The following is a 19,687-nucleotide window of genomic DNA, read 5'->3' as shown; positions in this document are numbered from 1 at the left end:
AGACAGGCACATATATTTACAACAGTCTGTCTGTTTTAGTGTTCTTGGTATTTCTGAGCAATTTGGGTTTTCTTTTAGCCTTTTGACATTCGGAGACAGCCAGACACTACCAGCTTTCATATTAGAACTTTCCATCACTCTTGAGAGGATGAATGTATCTTCGTCAAGAGACGGGTGAAGAATCTGTCATCTTGTAGAGTACAGATTGCAGTTAGAATATCTTTAAACATTTTGCTTTGTTTTGCAAGTTTGTGTTTGAAAAAGCTCTTTGGTTTGGGTGTTGAGCAAGAGGTGGCAGTTGTTTTCTCCTCCCCCAACCCCTTATTTAGATGAATATTCAAGATTGGGAAGTGATGTTTGGAAAACTGATGTTTCTCTGTGTTGATTCAGTATTCATAAGGAATATTGTATGTTTACTCTAAGCTAATGAATCGTTTGTCCCAAGACTTTGTGGTTCCTGTCTCTTGTGTTGAGATGTTTAAACTTCCGCAAAAAAATCATGTATCTTATGGTAATGGGGAAGAGAGAATTTCCCATCATAGGAAGACTTCTGCTGACCTCAGTAAAGCTATGACTTAAAGGAACAATGTTTGTGTTTCTGTTTGGAAAGGTAGAAATTTGTGACTTCTTTCCACAAGCAGAGCTTTCTCTTGATCTGTAGGAAGTTAAGAGGACGTGTATAGACAAACCATAACTGTGAGTGCAAACTGGACTCTGTAATTTTTGGATCTCTCCACTAATGCCCTTGGGCCATTTTAACAAATCTTCTGTAATTGTAGTCTGAGGTTGTTTTCTTCCTTTTTTCAGGTGATCTTTTGGGTCATGACAGGCTCTTTGTTCTAGTGAGGATTGTCTTGTAGAAGGCTGCCTTTTTGTAGAAAAATAAAGAATATGGTCTAGGTTACATCAACTTTGAGCTTCTCTGCTCTGAGGGCAGACTACGGTTACAAATACAACCTGTTAAATAGGAGTACTATTTGTTACCAAGGCCTTCTATAGCATTTGTTTTCAGATCATTAAGTGTTTAATAGAACAGGTCAGAGTAACATTTTCCCACCCATAAACCAAAAGAGATCTTCCAAATATCATGTAGCAGGTTGGTACAGAAACTCAGCTCAGACTTACTTTAAGTAATAAAAACATGACATGATGATTCTGAAACCATCCTTAACCTTCATTGTTTTGAGTCCTAGTTCATTTCAGCTAATCTTCAAAGACAACTTAACTTCAGCCTCTAGTCTGTCAGTAGTAATTTCAAGATAATTTTGACAACTGGGTGAGTAGTGATTTATAAGTCAAGATTTCCTTTTTCTATGAAAAAGAGGCTTTAATACTTCACATAATCCTGAGGTGACAAATGAGTAGTTTTTGTTTGTCATGTGCTTGAAGAGCAATTGAATTTTCCTAATGAATTTCATGGGTGTTTTTCTTAAATGGTGAAAATGGGCTTAGTTCCTAAATTTAACAGATTGAAGATCAGTGAATAGATTTTCTTGTCTGGGAACAGTGAGTTTAGCACCCTGGACTGGCTCATCATGGATTAGCCAGCTGTAAATACTGACAAAGGGGTGAGTGTGGGTACATGCAGGAGACAACAGAGGGGGAAGGGATGCCTGCGGCAGCAGTGACTTGAAAGCAATTTAAAGTGCTCCAGAATGGCATCATCAATTGTTCATGAAAGTAATATCCAAAGCAATCAGAATGAAATGTGTGATGGAAAAAAGTTAGGAAATCCAAAATGGACTGACTTGGTGTTATCACAGCAGTTTATGTGCCTTTTACATGTAGAGGATTTCTTAATAAACTAATAGGTGAAACAAGAATTTTGATACTCCTTGAGTACTGTTTCTTACCTATCTGTGGCTTGCAGAAAATTAATTAGAACCCAATACCTTTCACTTATGTTGGCAAAAAAGTCGCATCTGCATCTCTTCTGTTTAACTTGGAGGATAAGGTGAGAAACTTTAAGTGGAGGGTCTTTAGTAAAGACCAGCTCTAGTAGATACCTTCCTGTCTTTTAGCAGTGCTTTGATAACTTAAATAACCACTAAGTTAACATAGCACTTCTCTTGCATGAGAAGCATAGATTTATTTTCTAAGTGGCCAGTGTCATCTTTTAATCTGTTTGCCTGGTTGATGGACCATTAGATGGTTCAAGACTTCGCTTTCCCCTTTTCTTCCCCATGCAGATAAATCAGAAATGTTAATCTGTAATAATCTGCAGGTGATTTAACATGGAGTCTGCTTGAGGTAAGACATTGCAGAATGTACATTTAGTTATTTTGCTACCTTTGTTTATGTGAAGAGTCTAGGGCATGATCTTGTCTTAATGACTCAGGAAAAAAGTGGTGGTAGGGAAGTACAGATAGCTCTCAGGGTAGATAATTTAACTGAAGAGAAATATTTTTGCTTGCTTTTTTTTGGTGGACAGTGGCAAGTATGTGGTGATCTTGGGATGCTCTTCTGTAGTACTGAATGAAATGGTCTCATTACTGCTGCAAGAAGTTCCAGCTCTTAGCTGTGTTCCTGCTGTAGGTGTTGTCTTGGCTGTCAGGCAAGTTAGCCCAGCCCTTCTTTCTGCTTGCCCCCGTTGGACAGCTTTCTGTTGAATTAGGTAGTTGAATGGGCTCGTGAAGCATCCAGTTGATGTTGAAAGCAGTCAAGGACAAAGGAGTAAGATCTCCTTTTAGCATAAGCAGGCCATTAACTTGACTCAGTTCTTTATGTAATCATAGTTTCAGTTCAATGTAAATTCACCCATGTACTGCCACAGTGGAATTTTGCAAGAGTAAAATTAATAAGTAGATTTTGATTGAGACCTGCTTTTGAGTTGTTGAAGGAGATCAGGTGATATTTAATTGACAACAGGTGATAAAACTGGCGATTGCAGTGTGGTTTATAGAAGCTAGAAGTAATAGTGCAGAGCAGAGAAGGAAAATGAAATACAGTGAGGTATGAATTTGGGACAGGCATCTGTTTCTAGCTGTTTGTTTTGTAACCATTTTACTCTCAACAACTGGAAGGGATAAAATGGGTAGTGGGTTAGCAGATGCAGTCTAGAGAATTCGCTTACAAATACTTTAAGTGCAAAATTTTTGCAGTGCTTCTTTCTGCATACATAATTCACCAAAAAGAACCCCTTGGTGAATACAGTCTTGCTGCTTTCTTGGTACTAATGATAAGAAAGCTTACTACCAGAAGTAGAGTAATTACGCGGTGTGTTATGTTTGCATTTAAATTGGCACTGACACTAGCTTGGTCCCGAGAACTGTTGTAAACTGTAAGTTTGAGATACTTTTATTTTAATTGGAAATTTATTTTGTCACATTATGAAATAACTGCTTTGCTACGAGGATATCATCAGTTATTGGGTCTTGGAGTCTCATTCGTTATTTTAAACAAATACATATTGATATGTTTTCTTAATACAATTATACGTCAACTAAGTCTGCGCATGTTACAGCTACGTAAGTAGTGCAGCAGAAGGTGCTAAAATTCTTTATTAGTGATTGCTGTTCAAGTGCCATCCTTAATTTTGGGAAGCTCAGCAGTTCAGAATGTTACGGGAGAGAAGCAGACTATTGGAGAGGAGCCAAAAGCTTAAATGTTCTCTTCTAGCCACTCTCCAGCAAGATAAATGACTGATACATAGAAGCAAAGTTCTTTTGGCCTTCAACTTCTTAAAGGCTTCATGTGAATTTGGATTTAAGCAGAGCTGTGCGCTATTTGGAGTCAAGTGAGAGGTGGCCATCAGTGCTCTCTTTCATGGATGAGGGGTTTCTCAACTGACCCAGTGCTATTATACGTACACTGTGCTTTCATCAGGGCACTAGCATTGATTGGATCATTTTAGTCTGTGCTTAGGATTCTGCTCATTTTGTTTTCCTGATGAATGACAAATGTGAGAAATGTTCAAGCAGACATTTCCACTGTTCCAAGAGATTTTTTGAACAGGAAGAATCAAAGCTGAATGTTCTGGCCAAGCAAATACGGATTGGTTTGATGTGTTTGCAGTGCATTCTTGGTAACCCTGATGCTCACCTTTTGGCAACCAGGCTTTAGACTGATCGTAGTACATACTCCAAAGTATACAGAAATGCTCTAAATGGTAAATCTTTTGTAGTGATTGAATACAAAGTTTGAATGTTTGGCATTCTTGTTTCAACTGTATAGTATATAAATGGGCTAAAGGAAAATGAAGTGGTGTTGGGTGGTTCTTGTGATCTACAGTACTGCAGTCACACTAAAGTATCATTGTTTGTGTATATATTTTCTAGCTAGAGAGCAGGCAGTTGTCATTCACATGGCTTGCAAGATAACCATATGGTATATGCAGTGATTGCAGAAAATTGCCCAGCTTTACTGTTGTGCTGGTACCCTCAATTGAACTGTATGTTCTATTTTCCCTTCTAGTTCTTTTTAAAGACGACATGGTGGAACATCCTGAAAGTTTGTGGAGGTTGTGGAGGTATTTGGGGCTGTGGAATGTGTTTCTCAGAGAAATGTTTTCTTAGAAGCATTTAAAATAGTTCTCAAGTTTTATAGACTACTGTGGAGTTAATAAGATGGATGTTAAAGGGAGCATCTTAGCCTTTATTATGCTGCCTGAACTAGATAGAGTTGGGGATAGGTCTCTTTCTTGAATATTTTACAACTTTTAAGTTTGGGCAAACCTTGAAATTTAAGATGGTTGTTGCCACTGTTCAGATTTCAGCTTCTTAGTTGGTCAGAAACACAGAGGTGTTGTATACCAAGGAGTACACCTCTACCCAATGGCTGGTTGTTGGTCATAGTGGAAGTCCTAAGCACTGGTGAAATCGCACTGGAATACAAGGCAGGTTTTTTTCAGGCTTTTGGGGCAGCTTAGCAGGTTGTTCTCATAAAGTGGGTATTTCTGTTTCTTCGGTTAATGGGTTGTGTCTGTGCCAGATTGAATCTCACCCTTTTTCTGTAAAATCTGACAAGATAACTCACAATAGCAAGGGGCTGAAATTACGTGACCTTCCAGGATAGAAATTACTCTGCAAGGAGAACTCATTAATGCAAATTGGTATTTCTATTTCCTTCTGGCTTTTTTTAGAGACAGAACTTTTCTGTGTGCACTTCCTTTGATGTGGGGACTTCTGGTAAAACTTGAAAAATACCATTGAATAGGAACAAATCTCTTTGAATAGTAAAATACAGGGGCTGCTGCAACCGTTCCCCCAGACGTGAAAAATCATCACGCTTTACCAAAGGAGTCCATTCAAATGAAGGTAGTAGACAGTGAGCTCAAAGCCTTCAGAAAATATCTCTTACCCTGAGCAAATAGTGCCTGGTAGAAAACAAGTGCCTCATTAGTCTGCAGGCTTCAACCTTCTGGGGGTGGAAAGGGGCAGCTCTATGCAGCTGCAGGGAAAATATTCTTGCTGCAAATTGGTCATGGGTGTGTTGAGTGAGTGTTTGGCACTTGTTGCTCTAAGAAAGCAGCATTATTTTCCATAAGGTTGTTTTTCAGAGTACAATGCTCTCTGACCAGGTTCTTTTAGATAATCCACGTATGGAGGGTGTAATGGTTTAATATCAAGTGTGTGTATCTGAAGGACACCCTCCAGTCCTCCTTGTGCTGAGGTGAAGTTAGCCTCTTTGCAATAGCTGTAGTTAGTCACACCGTACATTATGCTCTGAGCTTCATGGGAGCATCACCCTTGCCCATCTCTTCTGGGCCTTCTGGTATAGGGGCTTATTGGTCAGTCGCAGTATGAGTATTTTCCATGTCTAAATTTACAGGGGTTTGAGGCTCATTAGAGAATTTGCTAGTTGAGAATAGAGGAAGTAATTGGTCTTTGTGATACAATCATGTGAGGTACGCACAAATCTGTCAGTGCGGTCTGTATACATGAAGACTTCCTGTATGTAACTTCCAATTTTATGCACATCTTTGAAGTATAGCTAAATTTGGTCATAAACCAAGCATAAGATGTTAAAAAATTGAATTTACTTAATGAAAGTAACTTTCTAGCTTGACTCCATTTATAGTTTGTAAACTCATTGCATTGATTTTTATTTGTTTTATTAAATCTCTATCTACCACGTTCACCTACTCTCACCTGCTTCTTCAGTTAACGTAACTGATGAATTTCTCTGGGGATTTAATTCCTGTTAAAACCTGGAGAAATTCCATGAGGAAGTTGCGTGATGGTCACAACCACATTGGGCGTTGCTGGGTCTAGAATGGTCTGAGGGCTCATTGTATGCTCTTCTCTGTCTCTGCTTCTGGAATCCTTACGTGCATCTAGGGTTTGCTCCTGAATGTGAAGTTAGTCTAGGACTTACTCTAACTGTTGAGCATGCTCAGTACTTTTTTCTGTGGCTTGGCTTTTTGCTGTGTGTTGTGATCCCTTGGTCGTTGTTCTGTGGCTGGGACAAGGGTCTGGGAACATGCTGACTTCTAGACAAATGGGGGAGACAAAGATGGCAGAAAGAGCTAGTGAAATAGATGTTTTTGAGGACATTGTTAGAAAGTGACTCTGGAATCACAGGCATGGTGCTTAGCAATGACCTATTTCAATGGAGAGTCTGAAGATAGTAGGATGGTTGAAGATCTGGATCTCCAAAACCTCTAGCCACAATGTCCTAATAAGTAGGGGAAGGCTTTGCACTGATGCTTCATACTGAAAAAGAGGGTTACTTTAATTCTGGGTAGAGTCTTTTACTTAAATATACCTCTCACAGCCAAGAGTCTTTGCCTGTCAGGAGCTGTTCCCAAAGTCCATGTGCATACACGCAGAGGCTCAGACCTCTGTCCACTGACATCTAGTTGATCTCTAGCCCTGTGTGTTTTCAGGATGCCAGACAGTGCAGAAAAGGTAAACACTTGGTATTTTATGTTACTGTATGCACAAATGTCTACAGTAGTTGTCTGTCTGCTGTTACCCCTCCACACGTGCCATCCTGGCTCTGAACTGTACAGAGCTAGAGCAGAACATGTTTAGTAGGATCTGAGCTTTCTAAACCTTTCTGTATGTATTACATACGATTTGATCATGCAGAACATCTCGGGAAATGAGAAGCTTGTAAGTTTCAGTCTGTTTTGTATTCAGTGAAACACCTTTTTGTTCTGTTGCTGAAGAGGATTTGTTTTTTAAAGTGTGGGGATGGTAGACAAAAAATGTAATCTAGTTCTTATGGTGGGTGAGGAGGTGCTGATTCTTTCGGGATCCCAATGAGAAAGGCACAAACACTTGCCAGGCCAATCAGTATTCATAACTCAGAAGAGGTGATGGCAAGGTATAAAATCGTATGTCCTTTCTGATGCTGGGAACCCACAGATGATACAGCTTTAGATGGATCTCTGGTCAGGGCACGGCTTACTGTAGATCTTGTCTGCTCTGAGTTCACTAGTACTCTTATGGGGTTTGCTCACAGTACATTTTCATCAGTCACTGATAGCAGCTGGGTCTGGAATGTTGTCCAAGGGACAGCAAGTTTTAATATCCTATCTCATTAATAAAGCTGCAGTTCCTGAGCAGGTGCATGTAATATTTCCAAGGGGAAAAGACAATGTACTATACATACACTTAAGATTAAAAATGCACATTTACTGATTATGCATTAATTATGTGTGCATTCATTAATTTTAGTATTGATTACACACAGCATGATTCAGTAGTGATCACATGGTATCCATGCTATAGAGGCATATACCTGGATATGGGTCATTAATTGCTCATACAGTAGTGTTCTTACAGGTAGATCACTACAAAGAAGTTGAAAGGTATTCGGTAGTACTGGAGTTGGCTGGAAAGGGGTTCAGTATAAGGGGAGTAATGCATAGGTTCAGGCTGACTTGATCAGTTCAGATGGATGGGAAGATTCAGACGACAGTGATAGGTATGGCTAAAAGGCAAATACTGGAAAGCAGGCTGAGTCAGTGCTTCCAGTCATCTATTTACGGATCAGTTGTGCCACAGTGTTTCCTGAGAACTAGCTGTACTAACCTGTAGTTAGCCAGGGAGACTTCTTGTATGGTGGGGTAAGCAATTCTTTCTGAGAGCAGAGTCCTTAAATCCAGATGTGTTCCTGTCTCAGGTTTCTGAAGGAACTTCTCAAAGAAAGAATCAGCATTTCTTAGTTCCTCAACTGCAATTTCATTGGGATTTTTTTACTGTTCTTTGTAGTTTTGCTTCTACATCATCTTTGTATTTTGCACTTGTAGATCAGTTGAGTAAACTGCATGTAATGTCTACAGGACTTGGTAGTAGCTAATCAGCCAACGTGGTTTTGGTCACAGGCTTTGTCTGAAAACAGGTTTTACTACGAGGGTGGTCAAAACTTTTAGACTGCTCTCAGTGAATGTAGTTCCTGCCATTTGCATTCTCTGAGCAAGCAGAGCTAAAATTTCCCCTTAAGAATAATTGTGAAAGTACTGCAGTGTTCATGAGCCCTGCTGATGGGTAATGGACTCTACTGGTAAGCTGAGAAACCAGATGGTAGAGGTAAGTTGCTGACACTTGGTATTGATAATGATAAAAAGAGGATAAGCAAACTCTGGTAGTGTAGGAGGAAGTAGAAGCAGTACACATTACTGGGAAGTAGTTAACTGGATTCTTCTTCAGAGAGAACAGAAGGGAACTCTGAATTTCTGGTCGTGTAAGCCTTCCAGGCAAATTTGTATTAACTTTGATAAACACACTTTGGTCACAGTTCCATAGTCGTGTGATTGATGCGTATTTCTTGGCCTAGAAATGGTGGTGTGTACATTGGAAGTGGACCGAGAAAAGGCCTTCCTGATGCAGCTATTTTTGTTGCTTAACATCCTGCTTCTTTGTTCCTTGGTAGGATTAGCTCCAAGTGAGGAATGGGAAGCTGTAGTCACAGCTTCAGAAGCTTCTGTGGTGATGCTTCTCTGCCCGTCTGTTATAGCTGCATAGACCAGTATCATTTCTTAGCCCAATTATCCATATAAAAACTTGGCCTGCAACAAAGTACTGAAGTGTTTTAAGGTATCAGCTGGTAGATGCTTGAAAATTAATTGCACCATAGGGTGGGAAGGCATCTAAGACAGCTTACTATATACGTGGGTTGACTCATTTAATACAGAACACTGTGGTTTTGGGGATAGCTTTGTTGGATACACTAAAAGATGCTGTAGAAGCCCACATCTCCAGTATGCAGTCTAAAGGACTGTACAGCACTTGCTGGCGGTATTGGAGAAGTAATCTTCCTCTTGATTTGTGGAAATAATGCACAAAAAAAAGGCAGAATTATCTGCTTGAATATAGTTATTGTGTTCCAGCATGTAGCAAGCGTTTCTTTTTTTCCTCCTAAATTGCTTGGCACAGCCCACTTAATATTTTGGAAGGTAGTGATGAAAAGTGATCTGGATCTCATTGGCTAAGCAATTAAATGTAACTGTGGCAAAGTGATAGGTGTTTGAAACTGTTATTCGCTAACTACAAGAATAGTGTAAGCTACAGAGATTGTAGAGGCTTTTGAGAAGTTAGATTAGGATCCATCCAGAATTGTCTCAGTATATAATTCCACTCTAGAGAAGGGAGCTGCCTATGAAAAGATCTTTGAGTTTTTACCTATTCTAATCCTGTAACCAGATTTTCTCTGCAGATTATTTTTCTTTTCATTGCATACAGTACACAGTGTTCCTCATAAAAGTGGGAGGTAACGTGAAGGAAGCATACTAAAAATCAATGGATTTTTGAGTCCTGTCACAAAAAGATTGGCAAAATCAGCTTTGTAGCACAATTCTGTGCTAATGGAGATTTATTTGGAAAAGGCTGATGATCTCTGAGGGTACTTTTAACATTTCTGTTTGAGGATATTTACCTTATGAAAATGCCCTTAAAAAGCTTATTAGACTTTCTGAAGCCCCAGTTGATAATATTAGAGAAACGATCAGTTAGATACCTTTCTTGAACTGTTATTTGTGTTTAGCAGCCATGTCAGTTGGTGAAGGAAAAAAAGGGTTTTCTCAGCACTAAAATTTAATGGCTGTCAGTTCAGCTCTGCATGTCCTTACTGGGATGACTGGGTTGTTCAAGCATGTTTGTTGAGAATGTGGAGTCATCTTGGTCAAAGGCATATGTTTCTGGGTTTGTTTTGAAATAGCACTTAGGCTTAATGGTTTTCAGCCCTAAACTGGTGTTTGGTGGCTAATAGCAAGAATGTGGTATCTATTTGCAATAAAAATCAAAAGCTAGTACTTGGAATGGGAAACATTAAAGGAAAGAATAGAAGCTAGTCATTGTGTAGGGCATTTCAGCAAAGCGGGGAGATCGTGGCAAAATCCTGGGTGAATGTTTGGCTTAGAAAAATGTGCTCTGAGAAAACTGAAACAGAAGGTTAATATATATATCTCCACATAAAAGTATAATCATTTAAAGTGTGAAAAGTCATAATTTCTAATGGCAGTTTCCTGAGAATTGATTTGATTTAGTATAGATTTGTATGCGTAGGCTTACCAGCAGCTGTCACTAGATGTGTTAATTGCAGAGTAGGTGAATTTGAATGAAACTGTTTCTTGCTAGGGATTCAGTCTTGTGAGCATCACGTGCTTCATGGGTGCTGGTAAAAGTGGTGGTACGCTAAATCAAGGGCTAGCTGTCTGCATGACAGGATTTGGTTTTTCTTCTGATGTTGAAACTGATGGTTCTTTTAAATACACATACACATATATACATAAATAGATATGTGAAAATATCAATATACATAAAATGTTGAGAAGGAATCTGTTATTTGCAGAGCCATGTCTGAAATATTTTTTGACTCAGTTTCTTGTATAATTTGAAACATGGGAAAGCATTTGGAAGTAACTTGTTTTGTAAATGTACATATTGTGCAATAATGCATATTCACCATCCTTTATAAAGAAGACTTACTGCAGTGTATATACTTATGATTTCAATAAATACCTAACCAGCGATGGAGTGTAGTTAAGTCACATATTTTGTAGTACTTTAAAAATTGGATCACAGACTATCCAATTCTTTTAATTGCATAAATGCATCGTGGAAAGGATGGTAAAGAACAAAACAAATCTTTTTTGCATAACAGAATACGGGAACTGGAGTGAAAGTGTGGCAGAGCGTATCTGAGCTCCCGTGCTTGGCCCCTGATGAGCTGCGCTCCAGCAGCCCAGCTGCTCAGTCCCACTGGCTTCAGGCCACGGAAAGCTGAGTGGGGCAGCTAAGGTGCAGTTCTTTTGTCTGCCATAATACCCTGGTTCAAGAGCTCAAACACACTACCCCATATTGCCCTGCCTCTCATCTTGGTCTCTAGACTTGATTTCTTAGAGCTGCAGTGAAGGAGCAAGTCTTGATGGTTTACTGTTTCACTAGGAGCTACATGGCAAGTGTAGAGTTCCCAAGGCTTTCTCTTGAAAGCAAAAGCATGGGAGTTCCAACCATAGCACGTTCACCTTTGTTCATTGTTTCCTTGGCCCCCTGGAAGAAGCCTTTGTGGAGTCTATGTAGGTAAGCAGATAGAAAAACAACTACTGAGTTGAATTAATATCAGCTATTCTGTTTGAGTACATGGCAAGCAGCATGTGGTATGGAAAATGAAGGTTGTCCTACCCTTTTTAGGGTGTAAAAATGCTGGAATTTTTTTAATGTATTGTCATCTTGAAGTACTTTATATTTTAAGTGTCGGCATTCAAAGAGGAGTTTTATACAGGGCAATCATTATTTTTTAAAGCATAAAACTAAAATTGTGTGCAAGTGTAATGGGAAAACCATTTCTGTGGAGTGTGTGTTTGCATGTCAGGTGTCTTCCAGTTAATGGAGAAGGTGGATGTGTGCATGGTGTGATGGGGAAGAAAGTATCAGTTCAGCTTATTAAATAAGCAGGAATGTGGAAACTCTTGACACTACATTAAATATCAGAGCAGTGCTGAGCTGTGTGCTCAGTGTTGCTGTTGTGCTGTTCTGCAGTTCACGAAACTTTAGCTTCCTCCATTGATAGGAAACCATTACTTTTCATAGCATTGACTTGAAGCTTTTTTACTGTAGTCAAGTTTTATGACTTCACTTGCATCTCTGCTCTTGTTTGAGGTCTTCTTAATGTTGTTTCTCCTTTCTTTGTATACTAGAAAATGTAAATAGGCCTATCTAGGCTGCCCTCATTAATGAGTAGAAAAGTAGGGGCAGGGAATGGAATTTACCTGAAGTGATTACTTCCTGACCAGGTATTGATGATAATGAGCTAAAGGATTATGAATATATGTAACTGTTAGGATTTTGTCATCATGGAACATATCATTACAGAAATCAGTGTTCGCAGTTGCACATCCAGTGTTTTCTTTTATTATTCCAGGTGGTACTGTGTGAAAATAGGCTGAATTGTAGATACTTTTTAAAGTGCAATGCTTACAAAAAACCCCAAACATTTTAATGACCTTAATACTGCATTACTCGTGTGTTTTGAAATGAAATGCTAGTGCTCTCCTTCCCTTCAGACTTTGGTTTTGTTTCTTAGGTTGCACATCTTCAAAAAATCCCTGATGGTGACAATGAGACAATGATTCCTGTACTGTCTTCAAAAAAAGCAAGTGAATTGCCAGTTGATGAAGTAGCAAGCATTCTGCAAGTAAGTGGTTTTTGTATCTCTTAAGAATGTGCTGATGTTACCAAACGATGTATTTGGTATTTCTTAAGGACAGATCTTGTCATTGAAAGTGTAGGCATTGTCATGCAGTTTGATGCTGGCTGTTTTCTACTTCTAAAAGAAGGTTGGTTTTCAAATTGTTACTCAAAATGCTCTAGCCTCTGACATTTTCCAAAGAATCACGTATTTGGAGGGGGATGGGATTCAACTTGAAAGCGTTTGGGTTTCTGTATGCTTTGAAGATTGCTTTTTGGTAATAAAAACCCTAGAGTCAATCTTCCTATAGAATTCTGGCCTCTTTTTCATTGCTGTTGCTTCCGTTTCTCTAAGGAATCCTTAATGTCCTTAATTTATTTTGGTAGCCTCCGTTTTAAGTGGAGAAACGGGATTGAGAAAGCTACCCATTGATAGATTTATGAAGCATTGAGTCTGGGTTAATTTTCATGATAAATGGTCTTTTTTCATTTTCTGTATGCTTGACTGCTTGAGGAGTGCACCACGATAAATACTGGTCACTGACAACTCAGGACTTTGGAACTGTTTCTGTCATTTGGCTGAGTAACTTAACTCCTGCCATAATCCTCAAGACTCTGAATTATGGCTGCAGCTTGGCTAGTTGTAGAGTTGTCTGCAGGGAAGACCAGTAATCATTTAGAAATGTGAAGCAGCATCTGCTTCTGTAGTTCTTCTTTGAATGTCTACTGGAATCGCTGAAGTACTGCCAAATTGAGTTTTAGAATAGCAGCTGGTTAGCTTTATTGTCATACTAACATTAGTACCAAGCTTGTATTTCTAATATTGCTAAATTTGTATAGTCTCAGGCTGTATAGTTTGGGGTTGGAATTTATTTTGAAGTGCAGTTTATAACTGTTCAGAAGTGTAATTGCTGACTGTTATTCTTTGCATGCTTTAATAGGCTAATCTTCAGAATGGCCTAAAAAACTGTGAAGTTTGTCATAGACGGGCCTTCCATGGGTGGAATGAATTCGATATTAGTGAAGATGAACCACTGTGGAAAAAATACATTTCCCAGGTTAAGATTTTTGTCCTTTCTGCTTTTTTTGGCTTTAATATGTGTCAGTAGTTTTGCTTTTCATTTTGATTTACTTAGGTTTCACGTGCATGAGCATATTCTGATAAAAGTAGGGAAACTAGCATAATAGGAGCTTGTAGACTAATTTACCAATTTAAAAAGCTTTTTATTTAGGTGTATGCCAGTGCTTTAATCATATGATTTGTTCTGTAATGTATGTTCATAACTAGCCAAAGGGTAACATTCAGAACTAGCCTGCGGCTTGTATAAGCAGAATAAAGTTCCCTGTAGGCAAAGACTTGAGCATGAATTGCACTAAGGTCAAACGCAAATGCCTATGACTGTTGGTAAATACTTAAAAGGAATATGAAGTATGAATAACTTGCTAGACAGAGGAAATCTTAGAACCCAAACCTGCTGCCTTTGAACTGAGGTGGGGCCAGACTTGATTCTTGTGTTAAGCAGAACTGGCAAAAGGCAAGTGTGAATGGTCTTCTTATCAATGTGATTTATCATTCACACATGTGTACACACACATACGCATGCACTCGTGTGGGCACACAAAGCTTTTCAGAACTGTGTGGAAGCGTTACTCCTTCCTCCCAGCCTACACAAGGTACTTACAATGCTACACGAAGTATTTACAGCAAATTTCCACGCAGAAGGTTCTTCTAATGAATCTTTAATGTCAGACAGTTCGGACAATGTTTCCTGCATCTATATCTGAGCAGCAGTGCAGTTAAGTTCTAGAGGAGACCCTGAACTAATAGATGGTTAATTGTAGAGAAACTGTTTTACTTGGCAGAGACTAAAAGGATATTCAGCTCCCTGCTGATGACAACAGTGGGAACATCATCGCATACTAGCTGTCCTTTGGCATTAATGCTGTATTTTCCTATGTGCAGTCGCAAATCAGCCAGATGTGTCAGAACACTTCTAAAGCATATATCAAAGTCTGTTGTAGGTAGGATTTAAGCACATATTTGCTTTGAATGTGCTTATCCTGTGCTTTTAGAGTGTTCTGTAATTATATAAATGTTTTGTAACTTTTTTTTGGTTTTTAGACCATGTTAGCAAACAGCTGCCATGTAGAAGCAAGATCCTTCAGTATTAGTCTGAAGAAAGCATAGGATCTAAAAGGAAAACTTGTGTCTTCTAAAACAAGAAATCATGTACTGAAAGTTATGAAGTATATTGCTGCCTTGACAGTGATCGGTTGCTGGGAACAGGATCAGCTTGTTACATCAGACATTTATAATGTATTTCAGGCTTTTTGTATTTTAAAATACAGTATAAACAAATATGGGAGACAATTTTCTTTGTCTTAAAAATGTGAATCAAGAAATGTGAGAAACCTTTTTTCCTGTTATAGATCACATACTGACTATTCAAAGTCTTTATTTAAAACAGGCCTCTCAAACATCTGAACTGTACAGAATCAGATTTTCTTTGCACTGTTAGGTTAGAAATAATTCTAGAATAGGATGCTTTAGAGATCGATCAGATCTGCTTTGAGAAGTAGATAAAATGGCATTTCTGTCAGTAGTCTTGCTGAATCGTTGTTCTGTTTCATTGCAGTTTAAAAATCCCCTTATTATGCTTCTCCTGGCATCTGCAGTCATCAGTGTTGTAATGCATCAGTTTGATGATGCTGTCAGTATCACTGTGGTAAGGAACTAAAATTTCATCTTCTCTGGGAGCGCTTCAGAATGCATGACCACACTTCGAACATCCCATGAATGCCAGTGTGGGATGGGATCGCCTGATTATAATTAATGGATTTGATTTGTATGCTGTCATTAAATCTGTTTGTGACTAGATTATTTTTTTTTTCTTGACTGATAGCAGTAGTATGTATTAAAATACATCAGTAATTGTCTGGCTGCATTTCGCATATTTAATCTCTCATTGGTTGAAATGCCTATCTTTAGTCATTTGTTCAGAGGAACAGGTTTTTGGTGTCATCTGTGTGTCTTCAAATTATGCTTTAATTTCAAACTGAAACCAACATAATCCTTCTGTGAACTTACTTTAAAGATGGAATCTTTTGAAACTTGAAGAAGTAACCTGAAGATAGAAGGTAGAATGATTTCTACTTTTTGGTAGAAGTTTGCAGTTAAACAGGGCGCTAAACCAGCACACCAAATACAGTACTGCAAAGCATTTGTCATTGCAGATGTCACAGAGAAGAAAGTTACAATTCCTTTGACCATTTTGGGGTGATAGGTGATAACTGAAAGCTGGGATTTCTCTGGCCAGAGGCAGGTTCTAGCTATTTTTTGTCTTGGCCGACCTCCACACTCAATATGTTGAATTTTCCTTATCTATCTAACTAACTATAGATAACTGGAGGTTGGCCCCTAACCCCTCTCATCTTTTAGAATAATTTTCTTTGGAAGATAAACTATGTGGCTTCTTTATTCAAATTCAGAATTGCATGTGTTCACTTACAGTGTTAGCTTGGAATGGTTTGTGTTCCTAAATTGCCCTAAGGTCAATTACAGTATTATGGAAGGTGTTTAATTGTCGTGACTGAAAGCTGAATTATTTCATGTTTTTTCCTTGTTTAGTGCCCTTAAGTCTATTTTCCTAACCCTCTTGAGCATGGCAATGAGAAAAGAACAGGGCAGTTAGAGTAAGAGAACAATAATTCCTTCATTCTGTGCCACAACCTGAGAAGGAATCTTTAACAGCCTCATGAACATTGGTAGAGGTGTCTTAAAACATGAAGGAAAAGTGGGGTTGAGTTCGTCAATTGTGCTTTTTGTTTAACTTCTTACTGACCTACTATTTAGTCTTGTTCTTAGTAATGCCCACTACATCACCTAGGGAATGTTTATTTCCACTTCATTTTCAGATGATAGTGCAGTTTTTCTATGACTATATGTTGTGCTCAAGAGTTGTAGGAAAACTTTTTGATCTGGACCGGGAACTGATGAAGATTAAGGGGAAAACCCCCAAACCATACCTTTTTCCATTTGGAGGATATTGGCTTCTTGAGGAAAGCCGTTGTGCATAGATGCAAGCTGAGAGACTGATGTGAGGCTAGGAGTGCAAAGCTGTGTCGGGTAGCATGCATTGCAGGAGAGATATTGCCTCCAAAAGAAACATGTAGCTGTGATGGAAATGCTCCATGGAAAGATGGAGTACATATACTGGTTTTCTACTCTTCAGTTAGTGAGGCTAACATTAGCATCACAAGACAGAGTTACTGGATTTGTTCTCAATTTGGTGAAGAGTTCTTCAAGCTTTTTTTCTTGCAAAATGGTAATATCTGATGTTTTAGCAGTTGCTGTGTGCATTTTGAAGGCTTAATTAATGGAAGTTATGGTTTTGTAAGTTTTGTTTGAGATCTCTGGTATCTTGGCTGTTTGGAGGGTACTTGGTGCCCTGTCTCCCTTGGGAATCTTGGGCATAGTTTGAGTCTCGTTCTTCGCTTGGTCTCCTTGCTGGGATATTTTATGACTCCTAATCTTCAGTTCATTCTTAGTCTTTCTGTCATCTGCTTATTTGAATGGAACCACATCTGGGATTTTCTGTACCGCTTAACATGTTATTCCTAGCTCTGTTTTGTTCACAGAAAACACCCATCACTCTCCATTCAGACCAGTTTCTCTGTTCGTGTCATGGTTCTCTCTCCACTGCTGTATGTTGCTCACTGTTTAGAAACATGAAGCAGAGGAAGTCTTTCTTCAAAATTGCTATCTAGTTACTATTTCTAGTAAAATCAGGTTGTTGAGTCTTGAACATCACCAGAGCAGATGTAAATAGAAAACGGGTTTGCTTTTCTAACAGACCCAAGGGATATGGAGTGATTTTGATAATCAGAAGGTCTGTTTCCAAATGAGATTCTTAATGTAGCATGTAGTTATTATATTACATGGTTATTATTATTCTGTAGTTATACATATTTGTTAACATATGTAGTAACAAGGCTGAGCAAAAGCAAATGGGGTCATTTACTTTCATGGCCATTTGGGATTGTTTTATCTCATCTGCTTTTGTTTTCTTGCAGGCAATACTCATTGTTGTTACAGTTGCCTTTGTTCAGGTAAGACATCTGTTGACCAAATAAGATTATTGCTTTTATGTAAACTCTTCTATCAGACTGAAGTAGCTGCCTTGATGCATTGTACTATGCATGGTTGAGTAAAATGCTCTGTGCTTTCATCTAGGTCTTGTGCCTTCTTTTAAAGTGCCTTATTTGTCCTGTTTTAACTGCATTGACATTTATGCATCTATATTGATATTATATTCAGCCATAAAAGAGTACTTGTAAAGAAACACTCGGAATAAGCAGTGCAGAAGTGCTTAAGTATTTAACTTCATGTAACGTAGGTTTTGAAAATGTAGCTGTGGCTTCAGTTTTGTATAGAAATTTAAGAAAAAAATAGTCTTTAATTTTCTAAGCCATAAAAAGTTGATTTCATTCTGTAAATAGTTTTACTCAGTGTGTGCCTAAACCAGAATTGCTTTGGGTCTGTGTTTCATATCTTTGTTACCTTAATCCTGTAACCTGTTTATTGATTTAGAGATGAGTTGTGTTACCTTAGCTCTCTTATAAAACAGCACGAACACAGTATTTTTGGCATTGACTCGTTAAACTGTAGAATTTAATCATGAGTTCAGAACCATTACTACAAGTGTTACAAAGACCTGAATATATTGAAGGAGAATGCAAAGGACCTCTGCTATTCTGTCAGAAGAAATGCCTCTAGGTAAATCTGTAATATTTTTCACTGTTTGGTCTGTACTTGCTGTAAGTACCTAATACAGGACTGTTGAGGAGCATCTCTTATGCTTTAGGTTGGAATATTACTTTAACACAACTCTACTAGTAAGGTAAATTTCAGTGGATGTGGATGTATTTCATTGTGGCTTAACTTTTGCCTGTTTTAAAAATACCATCTGATTTTTTTCAATGTCTCTGCAGGAGTACAGATCAGAAAAATCTCTTGAAGAGCTTAGTAAACTTGTGCCTCCAGAATGCCACTGGTATGTAATCGCACATCTTTTCTCCTAAATTAAGTCATATAAAGTTTAATGTGAAATGAGTGCATGAAAAAGATTTTACTGAACTTACTGCCTTTATATCAAGCTTTTATGCTGACAGAAAACATGCTTGCTTTTGCTCATTTTAAAGATTGTTTTGTGAGTGTAAAAAATTACTCCACATCGTTTCTTCTCCGAACCTTTCAAATGATGTCAGTAATGTGCAACGTCTAAGAAACAAGCAGCAAATTGGAAACAATACTTCATTAAACTAGTAACACTGCAGTGTGTAGTCAACAGTGTGAATGCTTTTCTTGGGCAAAATGGGGGGGGAAACATTCTTATTGCTCTTTGTGTTTTTACCTCCAGTGTACGAGAAGGTCGGGTAGAACACACGCTTGCAAGAGATTTAGTCCCAGGTGACACAGTCTGCCTGTCAGTTGGAGACAGAGTCCCGGCTGATCTACGATTATTTGAGGTATATGCCTACTATTGTTTTAATATTTAATAACTTTTCTTTTTGTGGGACAAGGAGGAAGAGAAGACAGCCCCTGAATACTGAAGTGCAATAAGTGTTATTGGTTGGAATTCCTAACTGTTTTGATAGAAATTTTGGAAGGATTACTTCCCAAGTGTAACTGTGCATTTCTTACAATAGATGTGGAGTTTCTTGTTGTAAAACATGAGAGGGAAAGAATGTTCCAATTTGATGTAGTAATGAGTCTTGGAACTGTTGGTTGAGTCCTTTTTACAACATGCTAAACATGTAAAATGATTGGTTTCAGTCTGAATAATATTTTGGCAGCTGGTTGCAGGTGTGTTTGGGTCTTTATTTATATCAATGTTTAGGGTATTGTTTGGGTGTTCTCTGGTAATAATAATAATATCTCTGGAATAATAAGAAAAAAAAGAAAATCGAAATAGTGCCAGCATGTTCGTTTCTCTCTGATACTACTTTGTAAGTGTGTGTTGTTCCAACTTCTAGTTTACTGTTTGATTCCTAACATTAGCACTGGTGGAAGTGCTTGAGTTGAAGCAATAGCAATGTAGTAGTACTTGTAG

General features: G+C 38.3%; 1 protein-coding gene across 5 annotated transcripts in view; it reads left to right on the top strand.

The window, feature by feature from the left end:
* The window catches only part of ATP2C1 (ATPase secretory pathway Ca2+ transporting 1), a 66,637-nt gene that overhangs the window by 20,905 nt on the left and 26,045 nt on the right, over window positions 1-19,687 (top strand). For 3 of the 5 annotated variants that reach the window (XM_062617191.1, XM_062617192.1, XM_062617193.1), the window contains 6 exons: window positions 12,472-12,582; window positions 13,517-13,633; window positions 15,212-15,301; window positions 17,649-17,684; window positions 18,567-18,628; window positions 18,995-19,103. In XM_062617191.1, the coding sequence (XP_062473175.1) occupies window positions 12,472-12,582; window positions 13,517-13,633; window positions 15,212-15,301; window positions 17,649-17,684; window positions 18,567-18,628; window positions 18,995-19,103 (525 nt within the window). Of the gene's footprint in view, window positions 1-11,333; window positions 11,469-12,471; window positions 12,583-13,516; window positions 13,634-15,211; window positions 15,302-17,648; window positions 17,685-18,566; window positions 18,629-18,994; window positions 19,104-19,687 lie in introns of all 5 variants that reach the window. The other 2 variants (XM_062617194.1, XM_062617195.1) reach the window with 2 other exon arrangements.

Source organism: Pezoporus occidentalis, unplaced genomic scaffold, assembly GCF_034315485.1.
Source record: "Pezoporus occidentalis ecotype Australia unplaced genomic scaffold, CSIRO_AGI_Poc_V1 ctg193, whole genome shotgun sequence".
NCBI classification, from domain to species: domain Eukaryota; kingdom Metazoa; phylum Chordata; class Aves; order Psittaciformes; family Psittacidae; genus Pezoporus; species Pezoporus occidentalis.
Note: the sequence above shows the minus strand (reverse complement) of the source record. Positions and strands in the feature narration are given on the sequence as shown.